General features: G+C 40.4%; 1 protein-coding gene across 6 annotated transcripts in view; it reads right to left on the reverse strand.

The window, feature by feature from the left end:
* Nucleotides 1–10,857: 10,857 nt before the first annotated feature.
* The window catches only part of Tbl1xr1 (TBL1X receptor 1), a 127,951-nt gene continuing 122,462 nt past the window's right edge, over nucleotides 10,858–16,346 (reverse strand). For all 6 annotated transcript variants that reach the window (XM_035451093.1, XM_035451089.1, XM_027392097.2 and 3 more), the window contains one exon: nucleotides 10,858–15,706. In XM_035451093.1, coding sequence (XP_035306984.1) covers nucleotides 15,680–15,706 — 27 coding nt within the window. In that variant the 3' untranslated portion in view covers nucleotides 10,858–15,679. The remainder of the gene's footprint in view (nucleotides 15,707–16,346) is intronic.

Below are 16,346 nucleotides of genomic sequence, written 5' to 3' on the forward strand. Positions count from 1 at the left end.
ATTCTGACACAAAAACCTATGGATAAATGCTGATAGCAGACTGATTCAAAATTTCCAAATACAGGGAAAAGGCAAATATAATAGCAGACAAATGGATAGTCAAGGTGTGGATGAAATGAAGCATCAACTAACCCAGCATGGTTGGGAAGCCATAGGCTCCTTTTAAAAACTGGGTGAAAAAGCAAATGTGAAATCCCCTACTACCCCACCACCACCCACGTTCCTTTGTGTGTGTGTGTGTGTGTGTGTGTGTGTGTGTGTGTGTGTGTGTGTAAAATATTTCAGTTATATGACCCCTGGAAACTGAACACTATGTTGAAAACACACCATCAATAGAGGATTGAAACAAGAGGGCAGAATTGACTCGTGTCTGCGCATCAGAATTTTCAATGATTTGTGTTTCTCTCCAGTGTTTTCATGGTTGGTACATAAATGGGTCTATTTGCCACAAGCCAGAGCTGAACAAATATGGACTGAAGTTTATGACATACATGCTTAGAAAGGATTCTTTACTGATGTCTGGAAGGATGCCGACTGATGGTAGTCTCCAGCGCACATTCACACACTAAGGTGCTGAAAATACTATGCCAAATTTGCAATTGTACCAAATATGTCCCAAGAGATAATAATATAGTATAATACACTATGTTTCTAAGAGTTTTAATCATCAGTTACCTTTCTGGAGACATTTTCCTTTTATCAATGCCTCTCATTAATCACCAAATCTTCTATTTTCCAGGTCCAGAGCTAGGTTTCAGGGATGCAGACAGAAGCAGATGGTCTTTGCACTGTAGTGACTTGGTCTCAAGTATTTCTCACTCTTAAGAATGAGGAACTATTCTACAAATACCCAAGTCAGGAAAACAGAGGCACCTAATTCAGAACAAAGGCAGAGAAGAGAACAATGAACAGGTAGATGACAAGTCATAGCTCATAGTTTGATTTTATCTGACAAGAATATATTCAGCTACACACACACACACACACACACACACACACACACACACACACACACACACACACACGCACGCACGGGGAGAGAGAGGGAGAGAGAGAGAGAGAGAGAGAGAGAGAGAGAGAGAGAGAGAGAGAGAGCACAAAAAGATATCAAAGTAAATGCTCTGAGAAAGAAATCAGAGAAACATCACGCTTTACAATTGCCACAAACAACATAAAATACCTTGGGATAACACTAACCAAAAAAGTGAAAGACCTGTATCATAAGAATTTTGAGTCTCTAAAGAAAGAAATTAAAGAAGATACCAGAAAATGGAAGGATCTCCCATGTTCATGGATAGGTAGGATCAACATAGTAAAAATTGCAATCTTGCCAAAAGCAATCTACAGATTCAATGCAATCCCCATTAAAATCTCAGCATAATTCTTCATAGACATTGAAAGAATCATTCTCAACTTTATATGGAAAAACAAAAGAACAGGGATAGCCAAAACAACCCTGTACAATAAAGGAACTTATGGGGGGCATCACCATCCCTGACTTCAAGCTCTATTACAGAGCTATAATCCTGAAAACAGCTTGGTATTGGCACAAAAATAGGCAGGTAGACCAACTGAATCGAATTGAAAACCCTGATATTAACCCACACACCTACAAACACCCAAATTTGACAAAGAAGCTAAAGTTATACAATGAAATGAAGTATCTTCAACTAATGGTACTGACATAGCTGGATACTGGCACGTAGAAGACTACAGATAGATCTATGCCTATCACCATGTACAAAACTTAAGTCCAAATGGATCAAAGACCTCACATAAATCCAGCCACACTGAACCTATTAGAAGAGAAAGTGGGAAATATCCTTGAACAAGTTGGTACAGGAGACCATTTCCTGAACATAATACCAGTAGCACAGACACTGAGATCAACAATTAATAAATGGGACCTCCTGAAACTGAGAAGCTTCTGTAAGGCAAAGGACACAGTCAGCAAGACAAAATGCCAGCCCACAGAATGGAAAAGATATTTGCCAACCCCATATCCGACAGAGGGCTGATCTCCAAATTTTACAAAGAACTCAAGAAGCTAGTCTCCAAAACACCAAATAATCCAATTAAAAAGTGGGGTACAGACTAAAAAGAGAATTCTCAATAGAGGAATCTGAAATGGCTGAAAGACACTTAAGAAACTGCTCAACATCCTTAGCCATCAGGGAAATGCAAATCAAAACAATTTTAAGATACTGCCTTACTCCTGTCAGAATGGCTAAAATCAAAAAACACCAATGACAGTTTGTGCTGAAGAGGATGTGGAGAAAGGGGAACACTCCTCCACTGCTGGTAGGAATGCCAACTCGTACAGCCACTTTGGAAATCATTATGGAGATTCCTCAGAAAAATGGGAATCAGTCTACCACAAGATCCAGCAATTCCACTCTTAGGTATATACCCAAAAGAAGCATATTCCTACAAGGACATCTGTTCAACTATGTTCATAGCAGCATTGTTTGTAATAACCAGAACCTGGAAGCAACCTAGATGCCCCTCAACTGAAGAATAGATGGAGAAAATGTGGTACATCTACACAATGGAGTACTACTCAGCAGAAAACAAAAAACAAAAAACAAAAAACAATGGAATCTTGAAATTCGCAGGCAAATGGATGGAACCAGAAGAAGCCATTCTGAGAGAGGTAACCCAGTTACAAAAAGACAAACAGGGTATGTACTCACTCATATAAGGATTTTAGACATAGAGCAAAGGATTACCAGCCCACAATCCACACCACCAGAGAAGTTAGGATACAAGGAGGACTCTAAGAGAGACATACATGGTCCCCTGGAGAAGGGAAAGGAGACAAGATCTCTTGAGCAAATTGGGAGCATGAGGGGAAGGGCGATGAAGCTAGAATGAGCAGGGGAGAAGAGGAGGGGTAAAGAAGTCATGATGGGACAGGGAGGTTGGTTGAGCTGGAGAAGAATAGAGGAGAGCAAGATAAGAGATACCATAATACAGGGAGCCATTATAGGTTTAAAGAGAAATCAGGCACTAGGGGAAATGTCTGTAGATCTTCAACGATGACACCAACTAACAATCTAAGCAACAGAGGAGAGGCTACCTTAAATACCCTCCCCTGATAATGAGATTGATGACTGATTTATATACCATCCTAGAGCCTTCACCCAGCAGCTGGTGGAAGTGGAAGCAGACACCCACAGCTAGACACTAAACTGAACTGGAAACCAGTTGCAGAGGAGGAGGATTGATGAGCACAGGGGTCAAGACCAGGCTAGTGAAACCCACAGAAACAGCTGACCTGAACAAGGGGTTATTCTTGCTCCCCAGACTGATAGCTGGGAAACCAGCATGGGACTGATCCAGACCCCATGAACGTGTGTGTCAGTGGGGAGACCTTGGATATCTATGGGGCCCCTTGTAGTAGATCAGTACTTATCCCTACCATAGGAATGGACTTTAGGAGCCCATTCCACATAGAGGGATACTCCTTCAGCCTAGCACACGGGATGGGTCTAGGCCCTATCCCAAAGGGTATGACAGACTCAGAAGACCCCCTATGGAAGGCCTCACCCTCCCTGGGGAGCAGAAAGAGTATGGGATAGATAGGGTATTAGTTGGGGAGGCAGGGGAGGAGGGGAGGGAGAGGCAACTGGGATTGACATGTAAAACAATCTTGTTTCTAAGCAAATAAAAAATATTAATAAAAAAAGACATCAAAGTAGGACAGAGTTTTGTTAGGATGAAGGGGTTATTAGGAGTGATGGGAAAGAAAGATGAAGGGGCAGATATAATCATAATACATCCTATATCCATGTATAAAATTGCCAAAATAAAGGGGGGGGAACTAGGCAGAGCAGGAGATGTAGTTTTTATTTGTTCAAGATTATTTAGGCATTTGTTATCTGTTTGTCTTTATATGTACCACATGTATGTATGTGCTCATGGAGTTCAGAAGAGAGAATCAGATCTCCCCAGCCCCTGGGGATGGAGTGCATTGGCAGAACACTTGCCTGAACACGAGCATAAGCCTGATCCAGACAGGAGGTTAGGAAGGGGAGGGGAGGATTTGCAAGCATATGAGGGGGGAGAGACAGAAGCAACTTTAAGAGTACAGGGAAAGATAAACTATCCAGGAAGTACCTGGTTTGCTAAGAATAGCTAAACTCAAAGTTACAATTGGCCATCCTCCAGTATCTGCCACTCAGCCTCCACCCCAACCCAACACACAAACCTCCTCTGAACACCTTTAACTCATTGCCCTGCAAAAGAGCCCTATGTAGTAGCATGGCTTCTGATTTGCTCCAGAACTCCTACTCCATATACTTAAGTGATGCCTAGTGGCTGGTGCCCTTGCCTCATCAGGCAGGCCACAGACAGCTTCCTTCTGAGACAGAGGAGTATTCACAGACACTAGCAACAATTCACAAGTGTGGGTCACACTTGGGCCAGGCATATCATGACTAGGATCCCTCATTCTCTATATGTGGAATGCTGCCATGTAAAATGTGACTGTTGAATTCTCTGCATCCAGCAGCTCTGCAGGTCTTCATCACTACTAAGTCAACCACTTCCCAAATTGTGGAGAGCACTACTGGAGAAAAAAATAAAAACCTTAAGTGGTGAAAATTGGTGCTATTACATATTCATGATGACTCATTGTAGCTAGGCATGTGGCAAGAATCATGAAAAGGGACTCAGTCACAAGGTATTCACTTGTTTGTTTGTTTGGTTTGGTTTTTCCAAACAAGGTTTCTCTCAGTAGCTATGGAGCCAGTCTTGGAACTGGATCTGTAGACCAGGCTGGCCTCAAACTCAGAAATTTGCCTGCCTCTGCAAGTGCTGGGATTAAAGGTGTGCACCGCCATCACCTGGCCAAACTTTATTTTTATCATTATTTTTAGGTAAAAGGAAATGTGAATAGGGACTGGACAGGATTCCCTATGGTCAGGGAAGATTAGTGGGTGATCATTTATACTCCTCCCCAAAAAAAATACCAAATTTCAATGCCACAGAATCTTCTGGAGTCTAAATACTAACAACCGTTCTACTGAAAGAAAGAGCTACACTGATCTCACACATGGACATGGAAGATGAGCATGAGGCTGTAGTGCACTCCTATAGTGCTTCTGTAGATTTAACAAGCGCTGCACACACACCTGGAGAGCAGATGTTTAACACTGCTGCTCATTCTGTAACCATCCCAATGAAGTGGGCCTAAGAAGAAATCCCACTCCTCACACTGGGACTCCTCACTTTCACTGATAACTGAATTCTAAAACAAACAAAAAAAATGTGACATGAATATGATATGTAGTATCATGTTATATATCACACAAGTTATATATAACACAAGACTCAGACAGACCACTTGGCAAGGAACTGAATTCACATCCCAAAATCAACAAGAAATCCACAGGATGGTTGCAAAAGCAAAGTTTAGGAATAAAGCCAGTTTCTAAATGGGCACTGAACTCAACATATGCAGTGAGACTGTCTATCAGCTGCCATTATGAATACAAAGTACAACTTAACTCTCAACAAAAGGGGCGAAGACTCCCACATGTCAATTTAGCACCTTCTACCAACATGGCCAAGGGAAGAAAATGGATGCACTTCTCGAGATTTCCTATACATTGAGTACCTGCTTTAAAATATACTAATCCTTACAACTAGATGCAGTAGTCACTGCTAGGTAACAGAACAAGATGAGCAGAAACAATATGTTGACCAGGCTGTACAGCTAATTTGAGCTTGCCTTTCCTGACAACCCTTTAAAGCAGCTTAGCTAATGTTTATACACAGACAAGCTGTGACAAGATTCCTTTGGGAGAACCGCTTTCTTTTTCCATGTACTCCTATCAGCAACAATGTCACAGTGGTCTAAAGATTCTTTAGGCATTTAGGACAGACAAGGATAGTGATGTCTGTCTTTTTATTTGTGTCTTTAAATTTTTCCTATGTGCATAGTATACTTGGGAGATCTATCATCGTAGCAGATTTATTAGGTTCTTGGTTGTCAGATATTAGTATATAATAGCTAAGTCACTAGTTTCAAAGTAACCTCCTGAGACCTGAACTGAGTGGTAAAAGGCACAAAGACAACTAAAATTCGCTGAAATGTAAGTTTATTTCTTTCGAAGTCTGGGAGTATGAAGAACATGACATTGATAGGCATAGGATTCCAAAACCTCCAAGTTCTTCCTCTCAGCAGTTAACTGCTCCAGTCAGGTCATCTTTCCAAGTGAGAACTAAGATGGGCACTTGATTCCTTTGCCTTTTGTAGTTAAGAAAGCAGGGAGAACTATTTAATAGAGTCTAAGTGTACTGAGAGCCAGAGGGATATTCAGTGTCTGTGGTGGTTTGAGTGAGAATGTCCCCCCATAGGATCACATGTTCAAACTTTGGTGCCCAGCTAGTTCGACTGCTTGGGAAGGGTTGGGAGGTATAGCATCTTGCAAGTGTGTCACTGGAGATGGGCTTTGAGAGGTCAAAAGGCCACACCATTCCAATGGGCTCTCCTTCTGCCCTGTGCACATGGATCAGACATAAGCTCTCAGCTACTGTTCCAGTGCCATGTCCCACAATGGTGGTGGGTCACCTTTAACAACATAAAAGCCCCTAGTAAATGCTTCCTTTTAGAAAAGTAACAAAGACTGTGTCCCAGAAAACAGACTCATGTCACTCTACATACAGTCCAAAGACTCAGACCCTGAGCCTTTTACAGGTCATTTCCCTTTACCTCAAATCAGACTGCATTCTTGCAATCTACCAGTCAGCTCAGTTTCAGTCAACAGGAATTTAAGGTAGGTAGTTGTAATTCTTTCCTTTTATGGGACATTGCAAACGACCTTCTCCTGAAATCCCACTTCACAAAAACACAATCTGTTTTTTACTGGATCATTACTGCATTTCCAGTGCCAGGTGGAAATGATGAAGAAAGGAAGTCGACTTACTGGGAAGGGGAAAATGAGTTCAAAATGCCTTTAAAAGGATCACAGAAAATAATCCCAAATGTCTAAGACAGCACATGAACTAGAAGCCTGGCTTCCAAAAGACGTGGCAAAGGTGTCCAAAGTGGCGGCATAGGCCAGTAATTTAGGATATGGAAGTAGAATTACATGACTGAGCCAACTTGGAATATGCAATAAGATTCCATTCCCAAAAGGAAACCCCTTGGAACTTGGATTTTATACACACACACACACACAGAGAGAGAGAGAGAGAGAGAGAGAGAGAGAGAGAGAGAGAGAGAGAGAGAGAGCCAAAAACCCAAACAAAATCTTAATTGTATTTTTAGCATGATTAAATGGCTTTTAAATAAAAGGCTGAGTCTTTGGACTGTCATGTTGGCCTCTTCCTCTCCTGTATCTGCATGGAGGAAATGGAAACACCCTTCCCAGGGGTTCCTCTTCTACAAGTTCCTAAACGGTTCCCTTTAAAAATGAAGTTCAGTAATTGACCTTCAAGGACTCTCTGAAATGGCTCGCAGCCAAGCTGCACCAGAACCGATAAATCTGTTCTACCCATGGGTTCTTTCACTCTTTCTGTGTGTGAACCAGTTTGCAGTAAGTCAATGGAGTGTCCATGGAGGTGGCTTGAACTCCAGTGTGTGGCTAGAGAAAGTCCAAGGAGCAGGGTGTGGACCAGGGGGGATGGGTCAGCATGTAAAACCACAGGTTGCATCTGTACTTCCAGCTCTCCTACGAGGAAATAAGGAGTAGAGATAGAAGAACTGGCTGAAGCTCCAGGGTTAAGCTATCCTCCAGTATTCAGCACAATGACAGCAACAATGGAGACACCCCATTTCAAAACAAAAACAAACAACAAAAAAGCAAACTGGAGGAAAATCAACTCCCAAAAGTTGTCCTTTGACCTCCACAGATGCTGAGGCACTTGTACTCATATACAAAATAAACTTACTTACAAACAGCAGCATGCTGTCCTTTACACACAGAGAGCTGTTCTCTAAGGGTTTTAGACAGACTACAAGGTTGATATTCATGGCCAACCTATGAAGTCAATACCTCTAGCACCATTTTATAGACTAGGAAACAAGTCAGACAGTCGTGAAGGTCAAGCTGAGCAGACATACTACATCTACAGGCTGGAGAAGGGACACCAAAGTTCCTAAGGCTCTTACATGTAGGCCAGTTGAGAAAGTGTACCCTGAATCTGTTTTGAAGAACACATCAAATTTCTAACAATGGATATGAGTGAGGAACTGGTTACAGCTTAGGACCACATCTGTTGTTATGCTTTATATTTGTATGCATGAGATGCAATCAACCCCATGCCAATGGCAGCTTCACTCCCCAGTTAACCCCTGCACAAACTCACAAAAAGCACACTTACTCTCATACTATACTGTATTAGGTCAGAGGTGAGCCAGGCACTTTATTTTTTACAAGAATTCTAATGCACATTCCAGGTATTGATGGGGCATGTCTTTCTGTATATATGTTTCTCTTATTGATGAATAAAACAGATTGGCCAGTAGCCAGGCAGGAAGTATAGGCAGTTCTACCAGATGAGAATTCTGGGGAGAGGAAACCAGGGAGAGGCCACCAAGAGATGCCATTCTGCTCAAGGAGTAACATGCCAGATTATGGATAAGCCACAGCGAGCCTCGTGGCAATACATAGATTAATAGAAATGGGTTAATAATTAAGACAGAGCTAGTCAATAGGAAGCCTGAGCCATCAGCCAAACATTTTATACTTAATATAAGTCTGTGTGTTTATTTGAGGCAAAGCGGCTGTGGGAACAGGCAGGACAGAAACTTCCATCTACAAGGTATACAATTTTGGGGGGTTGGTTTCAAGACAGGGTCTCTCTGTGGCTTTGGAGGCTGGTCTCGAACTCCCAGAGATCTTCCTGTCTCTGCCTCCTGAGTGCTGGAATTAAAGGCGTGTGCCACCATCACCTGGCTAGGGTATACAATTTTTTGAAGTTGAAATTAACTTATCTCTGATACTATTCATATCTGAAGACTTACTTTAGTTCAGCACATGGCCAGTGACCATGCTTATCACCACACACTGAAATATTTCAGCCAACCCAGCTAAAAATACCAAATGTGCACAGGTACATTTTTCTTTCTTGGGGACAGAGTGGTGGAAATGGAGTCTCATGTAGGCTAGGCTGGCCTCAGACTGGATATGTGACCGTGAACTCTTGACCCTCCTGACTCTGCCTCCCCCATGCTAGGATTACAGGTGTGGGGTTGCTTTGCTCACAGGCATGTTCATGTATGCTACATTTGCTCTGATAATTTTATGGTCTGTGTCATCCCCACTAATCATGTAATCACTTATTTGTTCTTCCCCTCCTGTAAGTCTCCTCACATGAACAAGATTGTCTGTAAATAGTTGATGCAAAAGCCAATTTTCCAGCAGTGCAGGATGTTTTACTTTCCTGAATTATGTAGACTCTGAAGCTGGAGTCTCCGGGTCTGGCATTTGTAGGGTTTGGGTTCCCCAAGGCACTACTACCCAGCCCATGCTTGTTCTGACCAGCAGAGTGGCATCTTGTATGGCAGCCCATTCTGACCTTGTATCAGTAGGTTATTTTAAACTAAATAATTGTGATTGTTTTCCAGTGCTAATTGCACCCCACTGGTCCTAGTTCTTAAAACAAGAATTTCCCTTCCCACCTGGATCAGACAAACCCAACAACCAAGAAACATTAGTAATTGTCAGCTGAACTTTACTAAACACTTTGTGTTTAATATATTTTAAATTATAAAGAAATTACAAGGAACTCCTAAAAAATTTAATACAAAAATATTACAAGTTAGGACAATTAAGCATTGGTAGATGACATTTAAAGAAGCATGCAGGGAAAGGCAGCATAGGGTTAACATTTTCACCATTGACAGACCCTTGGGACAGCAGAGAAAAGCACCACAAAACCAAGTGTCCATATGGCTTTTCCTCTACTGAAGTTTTCAAAAGAATATATAGGAAAAAAACCCAGTAAACTTTAACCCAATCAGCTACATATTATAGTAGGTAAGAAATCTAATTCATGATAAAGTATGAGAATTAGGAAATTAAAAATAATCCCCTGCAATGGTGGCTTGATGAATTTGTAACTTCAGGCTTATATGGACTCTAATCCTTGGCAGCCTAATGCTTTCTGGAAAAGTATAAAAACAGAATGCCATTAATAACCTATGCCATGCAATAGAAGTTAACCCCTTGAAAACTAAAGGCTGTTAGCTTTAGCAACTGCAGTGACAGCATGACAAGGCTATATCTGCCTGTTGCTATCAAGGAAACTGAAGCAATGTAGAGGACATAGAGAAGGCAACTTGACCAAGAAAATTAAGAACATGTCCAATAATTCTATTCTGAAAGTCTCCAGTAGCTACAAAAATGTTGAGAGTAACAGAGGCTAGAAGGGTGCCTTAAGACTTTCTTCATAGATTAATAGGTTTGTAGTGATATAAGCAATTAGCTAAATATTGCAGAATGCTTGTTTTATGTGGAGGGAGGGGCTCCTGCCCTGAAAGCCTTCAGTCCCATACTTGGTGTGTCTTGTGTCACTGCATGCAAAGCTAACAGTGAATCTGAAGTCTTAGCTCATGTGAGAAATCCTCTAAATAAACTATCAATTTTTCAAAATCACTCAGGAGTCATCATTATCCTTTAGCTGATTACATGCTATTATTTAACAAATATAGAAAATAATCCCTTCATTTTAAAAAATCTTATCCCCTGCAAGAAGTAATAAAATAGCAAAAACTTTAATTTCATCTATGGGCTTCTTTAAAGTATACATCTTGGAAACAATGTTTATGAAAACAGTGATTCCCATGGCAGTTATATTCACTGGAGATAGTAAGAGTGAGGACAGATAGGTTGTAGTAGGGAAGACTCTTGGAGCAAAATCATTTATTGTACACTGAACAGTGGGAGATAAAAGCAATCAAGATGTAAACAGGAAATTGTAAACAAATGCCATCCCTCTCTTCCCATGACTAAACAGTCTGTACAAACCACCTAGGTATCAAAGGTTTTATATATGTACACAGCCAACATAATATCAAAATATACTTTATTCTGGACCTCTTTCAGATCTGATTCAAATTACAGTTGTCAAAGCAATACAATGCAAAGGGAAAACTGCAACAACACACACATAAAAAATGTGCCTGGAAAGGGTCAAAGGGTCATTGGGGACAAATCACCATGATGTGGAACCAAAATACATAGTAAGTGTCATTGACATGGTCCAGGAGAGACAGACATCTGTATCAGTCTTCCTTACACAATCATCATGAAAACTGAACAATAAAGTTCTTTAACATGTACAAAAACTGTCATGGGCTGGTTTACACTTTACAACAGCTTTAAGGTTACTGGGGAACTAAAGAAAGGATGCAGACATCATCACCCAGTGGTAAGGTATGCTCACAGAATTAGACCCAAAGGATTTGCCAAACCCAAATGAAAACAGTCTACATAGTGACAATGTCAAAGTCGGGAGAGAAAACCACTTCTGTATTTAAGGATGACAGAGATACACAATGAAGTCTGTAATGAGATGAAAAAGTAAACCAGACAAAACATGCAAAATGTTTCCTCCAACTTATCCAGAAATTCCAAAGAAAACATGAAACTGCCTGCTAGTTGTTTTAAAAAAAAAAGCCTAATTATTCACCCAGCTCCAACATGGTCACAGAAGGGCAAAAATAAAGAATGCTATGGACACCTCAGAACTGCTAGAGAAGACATCAGATTCTAATGAGTGGATTAAAAATGTGAGCACTCCCTTTTATCCCCTCTTCTACATTCAACCAGAGTCACATATTAAAACAACTGGCATCAAATGTGACAGACACTTCAGAGCTATTACCGGAAGGACTAGTTCACACCTTCCCCCCTTGCTGACTTCAAACAAAAGGAGGGAATCAAAAACAAACAGAAAACCACCCCCAGGGTCTCTGTAGGCTGGCTGCTAGCCCCCAAATGCTGGCTTTTGCTGGTGTGCCACGATGTTGGTCCACGGAGGCAGGATTTCTGCAGCAACTGTGCCAGTACCACTCTTAACTCGTGGGAATCCAGCTTTTGTGGAAACGTGCAATGCACTTACAAAAACATAAATGGTCTTTAAAAGAGCAAGACAGCTCTGTCTGAGATGGTTTTCCTATGCGTCTGGTCAAACTGGTCATGTCTGCTTGCAGAAGCCTGGTCATCTGTGATTCCTTTCACCAGCAGAATGCCCAGTCCTCCATGGGCCTCTGCTCCTCATTCATAGTCTACATTACTCTTTTTAAACAAAATCATTCTACATAAACAGATAGCTCCTTAAAAATAGTACTCTCTCATTAAATCTGATTTGACAGAAATAATCTTAAGGAAAAAAGGAGTGCTTTATAAGTGAAAAGTACAAATCTTTGGCCTGTCTCTTGACATTTTTATGTCAAAAAGCAAAAAACCTTCATGTGATTCAATCTATTGATTACTTTTTGCACCATAATTTGTTTTTTTTTTTTTATACCACAAAAGGAGGCACTTTCAGTATCTGTAAAAGATGTTTAATCCTAAAACATACTCACCTAGAGGATAACTCATGAAAACAGAATTTGCTATACTCTAAGATCTATTATTCCACTTACCACTCCTAAAGACATTTGAAAGTGAATAATATTACCTGATCATGGAAACGGGAATGGGGCAAATCTCCATCTCCAGGGGTCTCCCGCATGGAGAGCAGAGATTTCTTCATGCCTTTTAAGGGTGGCAGCTGCTCCCTCTATTCTACTTTAATCAAAGAGTATTCATTTAAGTCTCCTTATTCTCTTTCCTTATGATTAATTAAGTTTCTTACAGAAGAGTATAAAACAATGATCTAAATGAACACCATAGAAAGACAACTGGACTCCATGAATCTTCAGAGTAAGCTCTCAGAAAAAGACAAGAGGGAAAATAAGAACCCCAAGACAGAACTTCATAAGCTGTGAAACATGGTCTCCCGTGATCACCTGACTGCTCTGGCGGAGACACGGTGCAGTGTCTGTGGAGCAGCATTGTGGCACGTCAGCAGGCTACGGTGACAGTGAGAACAGCAGCAAACCACACAGTCCTACGCTCATGAAGAACCAGCTTAAAGATGGACACCTTCAGACAAGCCTGCACAGGAAGACCTGAGGCTTTGGAACAGCAAAGGTCTGCACTCATGCTCTGTTAGACATTCTATCACAACTAAGTGCTAAAGTAAAATAGCCAAAGAATTAGGAAAAGAAATCAAACCAACAAACATACCCAACAGGAAGCAAGACAATATCATAAAAAGTCAGCTGTTACTATGGCAGCTGTATTGCAGGTTTGTGACTGTCTTTGAATCAGCTGGGAAGAATGCCAATGACTGTATGCAAATGAATAAAGTCCATATCAAAATACAAAAGCACTATCAGCAATCACCTCTGACTATCAGGGTTAGATTCAGTGCAACTGACAAATGCATTGCTGAAGGAAATGCAGTTTAGGCATACTCAAAACTTTTGTGTCTATTCCTGGGAGCACATTTATAAATTATTGCACAGATTTTTTATTTTTATATATATTTTTTAAACAGCAACAACAGAGGCCAACAGATGTGACCCTCTCGCAGTAAAAGCAGAATCTCAAGTGCCAGACATTCTTGGCATTGTAGATTTCCTACAGAACCCCAGAGCAGTGAGCTCTAAATATCTCAGTGTGATCCAACCCTAAAAAACACCTGGCACAAGCCATAAATGACTGCCTCTCTGGATGTAAATTTTAAAACTATTATTACAGTATCATAGTCCCCACTAACAACAATGGGGGAGATATAACAATGTAGAGTGAAATTTAAGTGTATTCATCTTCTTTACCAAAAGCAAATGCCACCCTACCTTAGTGAAGCCAAGACTTGCATCAAAGAGCAAAGCAGCGGATACCAAGCATCGCAGCTGCAGGGCTGGGTTAGAGTCCCTTAGACAGAACACAGGGGGGACTTAGGAGTCAAAGGCCTCAAAACAACTACGGACACAAATAGTGTTATAAATTTGCTAAGCACTTTCTTAATAAAAATTTAAAGATAAAAATTTGACAACTGTTCTCTTCAGAACCGACATGCCTTGGTTCTGTTAATCCCTACTATCCTGTTAACCACCTTCACAAACATGGCCTCTGGTGAATATTTGTAGGTTATTTTACTTTTAGCTGAGCATAAGAAGAGATCTGATTGGATACCTGTATCTTTAAAAACAAACTTGATATAACAGAGTAAAAGACATGATGTAGTAGTGATTACTGGAAAGCAGCAGCTTAGATCATGTTGCTTGACCAAGTGCAGCCTTGACGCCACAGACTCGGGCAGAGTGGCACAGCAGCCACACTTCTCCCTAAATCCTCAGTCATCGCTACTCAAAAAAACCTCGAAGCAAGCCTTTAAAAGTTGTTTTTAAAACTAAGGTAGCAAGCATTTTGCCATGTGATGGCAGTGTTATATGCTGTAATCTTGCTTTGTAAAAAGAAAAATAACAGGAGAGATTTTTAATACTGGAATCTGGCTAAATTACATATTTAAGCTTCTATATAGAATGATGGACACTTTGAGAAGCTAATCCTTATCCAGAAACATTTTAATCTCTTAAGAAACAAGTAAAAACAGACAAGTGGTAAAATAAAAATTAAAAAAAAAAAAAAAAAGCCCCAGACTACATTGCCCCTTCTCACAATAGTGCACATTTTGACCATAATTTAGCTATGGCTAGGAAACATCGGAAAGGTTTTTTTGTTTTGTTTTTTGTTTTGTTTTTTTTTTTATTTTTTAATGTCTCTTCTTCATGTTATTAGGAAAAAAAAATTGTGCCCTCCTATTCTTAAATTGGCAGAAATACGTCCCCAAGAAGAAACTATTTTATTTAAGCCATTACACACACACACACACACACACACACACACACACACACACACACAGAGAAAAACAAAACAAAGATAAGGTAATACCCTTTGCTGATGTGTGTTAGAGAGTAACATGACAAATGTCATGTGGTTTCCTTTAATTCCAACTCCCTCCACAATATGCACCAACTGAATATATACTCTGGGAGCCATAAAATGTACCAAACATCTACCTTTTCCAAAGAATGCAGTAAAATATTTTTTTAAGATTTTTTTGTTTGTTTAAAAGGTGAGGAAAAGTAAAAGAATATGATTCACTCCCTTATTTCATGCATCCATAATCTAAACCAAAACAAACTTGAAAGCAAGAACAAACTGCGGCCGCGAGTTTTTGCTAAGTCCAAGTTCTCTGTACATACAAACTGCGCACTACTGAAGGGGAAAAAGAATATAATCCATGGTGTCTGCTGATTTAAAGGGGAGAAACAAGGCTGTCATTAATATCCAAAACTGGTACATGTGTGGTTTGCTCTTATAATGCATTTTCCATCTCTTCTGCTTTTCATATCCAAACTTCTAAACGCTACTTAGGGGCACAGCAGGTTAGATCCCAGCACTTGGTGAGCAGAATTCACAAGCTGGGATGAGACTGTCATCTTCAGGGTACAGCTGTGTTCATATACACTGCACGTATATATTTCTCTTAGATTTGGCTGTAGTGGACTGGCCATGGTTCAAGTGGGACTATAGCAGTATGTGGGTCAGGGATAGTCTTGTGGCTATGTACACATTCATAGTCGGTCCATGGCTTCCAACTAGTAACGCTATTTCCGAAGGTCTAAGACACAAACCTGTAAGAGATTCCAACAGTTAGCCAGAAGGCAGAAACCTACCTTACATTTCAAGCTCAACTTGTATATAAATCACAGTGTAATTACAATCTGTTTCTAAGCTGAATACTCATAAAAATCAAAGCAACAAATCATAGAAAAAGACATAACTGAAGGGCGTTAGATCACTAAACTATGCAGTGAGCGCCCACAAGTGACAGTAACTGAAGAAATGGTGCTGTAATTTTTAGGAATTAATGTTTATAGTCAGTAAAACGGGGGTGGGAAGCATACAAAACACTGTTCCTAACTCTCAGATCGTAATAAAAGCCATCACAGTTATGGAGGCCACCTTACTCAACAGCCCCAGGACTCTGTAGCTTCTGCTTTATAACAGAAGAGGCCACACTACCATTTTAAAAAAAACCAACCTACTAAACGGTATCCCAAAGGTTTCAGTGTCAAATATCTCCATGAAAAAAATCAGTCTCAATTCCATGACCTCAACACTCCCTCCACAGAAAGGAGATCTGGGGAAAGAGACTCTATAAATGCCAATCACGGAGGCATGACACTTCAGTACATTTAATTTCACAAATGAAGATTTACATTGAAAACTGTTTTATTCTATTCAAAGGCAATGACATGTCCAGCACATGTA

Source organism: Cricetulus griseus (assembly GCF_003668045.3).
Source record: "Cricetulus griseus strain 17A/GY chromosome 1 unlocalized genomic scaffold, alternate assembly CriGri-PICRH-1.0 chr1_0, whole genome shotgun sequence".
Classification (NCBI taxonomy): Eukaryota; Metazoa; Chordata; class Mammalia; order Rodentia; family Cricetidae; genus Cricetulus; species Cricetulus griseus.